Below are 5,827 nucleotides of genomic sequence, written 5' to 3'. Positions count from 1 at the left end.
GTTGTAGTGTTTTAAAGCCTGGCATTTGAGCGATGCGTGTCTGAGAATCCATACTGCTCCTGTGGCCAACAATATAAAGATTCTTTATTTGTCAAAATTTTACTGAAATCCGCAAGAACATGCTCTTCTATAACAAAAGGTTTTACATCAGATTCTGTTCTTTGTGCCAAACAAACGTGACACAAAAGATCAAATTTAAACATCCAACATTCTGTCTACTGCTCCATCTCATTAACAGGAAGATTTGATAGATAATGGAAATCAGTACAGATTACACGAACTAGCTGTCATACTTCTGTATTCCTGTTATCTTTTTTTTTTCATTTGATGAAGAATATGTATTTAATTACTGGACCAGGACCAGAGAGCAGATCCCAAAGTTCACCCTGGGAGTATGTCCTGAGACAGGCATGCAGTTGTTCAAATTGAAGAAAGGACATATAAAAGCCTTTTGAAAATGCTCTACTCCCACTGACGTAACAACCTGGGTTTTTAAAGGTACTTCTCCAATTCTTACTTGCAGATATATTTGTTAAAGTCATCAGATACCTTTATACAGGGTTCGATTTGCCTTCCTGGTTCATTGCTAGTTCATTCAGGAGGTCCAATTTGGAATATGTTGGTGTCAGTTGAATGACAATGATTCGAAATAATTCTCAAAAGTCATTGGCAGACAATACATGTGCAAATCTTTCTCCATCCCACTTTACCCAGTTGGTGGTAAGTCATTTACTGAGTCCATGCCCTCTTGATACTTCCATCCTCCAGCTCCTACCAGTGACAGCATGGTCTTGCTCTGACATGTCTTCTGGCACTCTTGATACTTCCATCCTCCAGCTCCTACCAGTGACAGCATGGTCTTGCTCTGACATGTCTTCTGGCACTCTTGATACTTCCATCCTCCAGCTCCTACCAGTGACAGCATGGTCTTGCTCTGACATGTCTTCTGGCACTCTTGATACTTCCATCCTCCAGCTCCTACCAGTGACAGCATGGTCTTGCTCTGACATGTCTTCTGGCACTCTTGATACTTCCATCCTCCAGCTCCTACCAGTGACAGCATGGTCTTGCTCTGACATGTCTTCTGGCACTCTTGATGACTTCCATCCTGCATGGTCTTGCTCCAGCTCCTACCAGTGACAGCATGGTCTTGCTCTGACATGTCCTTCTGGCACTCTTGATACTTCCATCCTCCAGCTCCTACCAGTGACAGCATGGTCTTGCTCTGACATGTCTTCTGGCACTCTTGATACTTCCATCCTCCAGCTCCTACCAGTGACAGCATGGTCTTGCTCTGACATGTCTTCTGGCACTCTTGATACTTCCATCCTCCAGCTCCTACCAGTGACAGCATGGTCTTGCTCTGACATGTCTTCTGGCACTCTTGATACTTCCATCCTCCAGCTCCTACCAGTGACAGCATGGTCTTGCTCTGACATGTCTTCTGGAACTTCACAAACCTGTCCACAGCCTCACATTTTAAAACTAGAATATCGTGTCTGTCCGTCCTGCCAGTCTGCCACAGTTCAGTGTTGCAGCACTAACACTGTGCAACAGACAGCCAATTCCTTTAAAGATTGCTTTATCCCAAGACTCCTTCAGACTTACGCTCCAAACTCTTCTGTGCCTTCTGACTCATCTTTGTTTCAACAGTGTCCATACTTCATCAATGGTCATTATGGTACAAATCAGAGCTTCAAGCTGCTCTAACACAGGACTATAAGCATCCAAACTGTTTCACAGTGTCTCAGCTGAAGTGACCTTGAACATGTTGAAGAAGACCTTTTCCACTACCGTTCTCAAAAATACCAAACCCATCAACACTCAGTATATTTAGAGAGGATAGTTTATTTCACTTAATGATGAATAACAGTTTAAATTTGCTTACAACAGGAAGGCGGAATGTAGCAGATTCTTGTATTATCCAGTTTTCCGATAGTACTTTGGAGCAGGGTAACCTATTTATAAAGGCAGCCATGAGGACAACTGGGATTATCTCCCTTGAATGCATCATGCTGAACTGAACACTGTCCATGTAAACCAGCAACACACCCTCATAATACTCATATGTCAACGAGAGAAAACTGTCATCAGTACATCTGGAATATCACAGTACCGTCAGGCTGATCAGTCTGATTTAGTATGCAGCATATTTGTTGTTTTGTTCTTTAAAGAAGCAGTCCATGACCAAGCTTGGTTACTGGTGTATTGGGAGCAAGAGCTGGTGGTAGGATCCCAGCAGCACTGTCAAACAGTTCCATTTAAACTTGTAGAAAAGTCAGACTTGTTTTAGGAACAATAATCATCATACCAGATGTCATCAACATGATCACCTGTTTCTACCTTCGAATTAGTATACAAGGTAACTGTGCAACACCAGTGTGAGCAGTTCACACCTGACACTGTATATATACATACACAATAGTGACTTAGCTATCACATGAGGGAGTGTGTTTGGTTTAACATCATTTTTTACAACATTTCAAAACCAAATGTTTGCAAAATGGTCTTTTTCACATTTTAATGTTACAATGTTTCTTGACTCCTATTTATTCTTAGAGAGAGAAAGAAATGTTACCAAACACATAAGACACAGACTTTATGCTGCGAAGAAATAGACTTCACACTTTCTCAATCAAACCCAGGTCATCATAATTATAATTATGCATGGTTGTTTCAGCAATTATTTCTCCATATGATCTGAGACATCTGTGATGAATTGTACAAATATATAGAAAAGTGGAAAACCAAATCATTTACTGCTGCTATCAGTATAAATGAATTATATTAAAAGCCATAACTTAACATGGGAAAATATTTTTCAACCTACTGGTAGTTTAGGTCATAACTCTGTAAATCAAAACAAGTCTTGAGGTACATTGATTATGTTGTGTCCATTATCCTCACTGAGTGAGATTAAGTAACAGAGGATGAAATGATTATCATCAGATTAACAGTGTTTGATAATCCTTGATATGTTTGTAGTAATATCACATAGCAGCATCACTGTGATACACACTGTACTAGAATAACATCTAAAGGTGAAGTCTTTCTTCAGGCTCAGTTCACAACGTTCACATTCATGCTTGTGTATTAAAACTACAAACTCATAAAACACTTATCTCATAACCGGATAATAATGTTCAATTATATATTTTCTGCTGTCATGACAAAATGGAAAGCCGATTCGTGTATTCACTCATTCTCTCCAGACATTGTCGTACTGACAAAGAATAAGTAATGTTTTGAACACTTGTTCTTTTTCCATGTTTACTACACACACAGATATTTAACATAATTTACCACAGACAGTGCACTGTCAAACAGTTTCTTTAAAAATTTCATTGCAGGACAGCTTTTAGGAAGGAATCTCCTGTCACAATGGCAGTTGTGGCAATGACGACTTTCCGACTAAACTGTCGCACTAAATATCGGAGAGCAGCAATTTCACTGAAGGTGCATCCTCCTAGAAAATAAACAAGTACAGTGTCAGATTTGCTCTTGCTTCCGTTGGGTCGTGTCTTATCATGACGGATGATGCCACCTGGTATCAGCTTAATTATCTCCTCCATGCCAGCAAGCCCACCACGTTCTAGAATCTGTTCAACAACTTTACACAGCAGTGGTGTGTATGCTCCACTGAAGACATATGACATGTCATTAGGACTCCGTAAGTTGATGTCATCTGGTGACTTTGGAATCAGATTTAGCTTTTTGGCAAGTGTTCTAAACTGTGATGGCTTGGCTATGCCTGGTAGAGACTTTGGTTTGACCGGAGTCTGGCTGGTCGTCTGCTCTTCTAAGAGACCAGTTCTCTTGAGTTGGTACAGGTCAACCATGTGTTCAAAGCCCTTACTTTGCAGGAACTGATTGGTCATGCTCTTGTAGGTGCTAGACACTAATCCCCCTTGGGTCAAGGACAGCAAGCACAGTAGTTTCAATGGTGACAAACTGGAAACCTGTCTACATAGACTATCTTCAATGTATGTTAGATTTTCTTTGGTTTCAATTCCCTCCAGGACGCTATGCTCTGCTTTAATGTATTCTTCAAAGTCCTCACTTTTCTTCTTCTTCATTATTGCTTCACAAGCACCAATGTGGTAGGTCAAAGTTCGGTGCTGTTGCTTCAAATCTTTGAGGTCATTTGAAACAAAGCTCTTCATATCACCAACTGTTTTCAAATCTTTCTTTTTGTCGTAACCAGTTTGTAACTCTTTCGTTTGGGAACTCAAGTAGGTGAACACATTTGAGAAATGACGATCTCGTATGACCCTGTAGACCTCATCTTGAGAAGTTAGCAGTTGCTTCACATCTTGTGTTTTACCAGTGACTTCATGGCCGAAATTGATAATACTGCACTCGATCTTAAATCTTTCGTCCAGAAGCGCCTCATACGTCATTGGAGTGCAGAGAGGTGTGACATAATCAACATTCCTATCAACCAGAATCAGTTGCCCAATCTGACTTCTGATGTCAGCTGGGTGTGGGGTTCCTGAAAGACCTCTCATTGATTCCATAAGTTCATACACCATCTTGGACCCCTTACCAACACAAAACACATCTGGGATAATGCCAAAGAAATTTTCAAGATTGACCAAAGAAGATGCCACGGTATGTATCCAAGTGTAGTCTTCATCAATGTAAAATGAAGAGAAAAAGTCCGGTAATTCCAGAGACATCAGGTCTGTATCCAGTGGTATCAGGTCCAGTGGTAATTCTTCAATAGTTACGTATCCCAAAACGCCTTCAGTTTCCAAAATCATTTCACAAAGTTCCAATCTTCTTGGAACTAACACTATGGTGTACAGACGCTTATCTCCCCGATTCAGCTCCGCGTTAATTTGATCCGCAATTGCTTTCATGGTTACCATTTTAGCACGAACAATGTAAATTCTTCTCTCACTTCCGTGAATGACTTTCTGAGTAGGGTCAAGTTTGAAAATCTTCTCGACACCATGCTGCTTCAGGAATGAAATACCGGCAAACCTGTCAAATGGCTTTGTTAGTTCACCGTCTATTACCAGATCCTTCTGTTCAGAAACTGTCATCAGCAAATGTCCCAACTGGTCTCGAAGGACCTGTGTTATTATTTGGAAGTCCATCGTTCCAGCCCTAAAAAACTCCACACATTGTGGCCGCCCACTTCCGCCGTCAAGGCGCTGTTTGGAGCTTAAATGTTTCAAACGGCGCTATTCTGAAACATTACTCACCCTTTCTCGTACACCACTTTATGTATGATTGGCATCACGAAAGGAGTTGATGTGGAATTCAATGAGATGTATTACACATAGGCGGATCCAAAGATGTGTGTGGGTGCGTGCGTGCGTGTGTGTGTGTGTGTGTGTGCGCGTGCGTGTGTGTGTGTGTGTGTGTGTGTGTGTGTGTGTGTGTGTGTACACATGCGTAAAGCCGGGCAGGGTAACAACACGCACCATCTTGAGTGATGACGGCGGTAGAACCGCTGACTTCCACCTTTTAAAAATGTTAAAGGATTTCAATATTCAATAAAAACCCGGACCTGTGACATCTAGATGAGGTCTATCGTCTTATCCCCGGTGGTATGGATCTGAGTTTACATCGCGATGGTGTGCCTACTGCCTAGTCCACATCAAGTACCAGGATACGCAACTGATTGTTTATGCTGCATCATGAACAGATTCCGCTAACATATTCTATAGCATCAGTCACGTCACTCACCACATCTTGAAGATATTCTCAACAAAATAGTTATTACTGTAGAGCGGTCGTAACAATTATTGTTAAAAGAAGGCGTCAAACCGGCAAACACACTTGTAAACATAGTGCTCACGTGTACGCATGGTTTGGC

At 41.3% G+C, this 5,827-nt stretch overlaps 2 protein-coding genes across 2 annotated transcripts; both read right to left on the bottom strand.

Annotated features, from left to right (window-relative positions):
- Positions 1-706: 706 nt before the first annotated feature.
- LOC124267305 (zinc finger protein 253-like) lies at positions 707-2,261 on the bottom strand. Its single transcript, XM_046702224.1, has 2 exons — positions 2,202-2,261; positions 707-1,516 (listed from the first exon to the last, which is right to left on the bottom strand). Exons 1-2 carry the CDS (start codon positions 2,259-2,261, stop codon positions 707-709), a joined length of 870 nt encoding a protein of 289 aa, XP_046558180.1.
- Positions 1,832-5,129, bottom strand: LOC124267264 (vacuolar protein sorting-associated protein 33B-like). Its single transcript, XM_046702174.1, has one exon. The coding sequence runs from the start codon at positions 5,100-5,102 to the stop codon at positions 3,342-3,344; it is 1,761 nt and encodes a 586-aa protein (XP_046558130.1). The 5' UTR covers positions 5,103-5,129; the 3' UTR covers positions 1,832-3,341.
- Between the last annotated feature and the right edge of the window lie 698 nt (positions 5,130-5,827).

This window comes from Haliotis rubra, unplaced genomic scaffold, assembly GCF_003918875.1.
Source record: "Haliotis rubra isolate DU_JTF1 unplaced genomic scaffold, ASM391887v1 Scf130, whole genome shotgun sequence".
In the NCBI taxonomy this organism is placed as follows: domain Eukaryota; kingdom Metazoa; phylum Mollusca; class Gastropoda; order Lepetellida; family Haliotidae; genus Haliotis; species Haliotis rubra.
The sequence above is the reverse complement of the archived record's forward strand: the minus strand, read 5'-3'. Positions and strand labels throughout refer to the sequence as shown.

Bases quoted from the DNA above. Each gene is read 5' to 3' on its own strand.
- LOC124267305 (XM_046702224.1), bottom strand. From the start codon at position 2,261: ATGGAACTGTTTGACAGTGCTGCTGGGATCCTACCACCAGCTCTTGCT. The intron at 1,517-2,201 runs GTAACCAAGCTT...GAACTGTGGCAG, and splicing joins CTCTTGCTCCCAATACACCA to ACTGGCAGGACGGACAGACA.
- LOC124267264 (XM_046702174.1), bottom strand. From the start codon at position 5,102: ATGGACTTCCAAATAATAACACAGGTCCTTCGAGACCAGTTGGGACAT.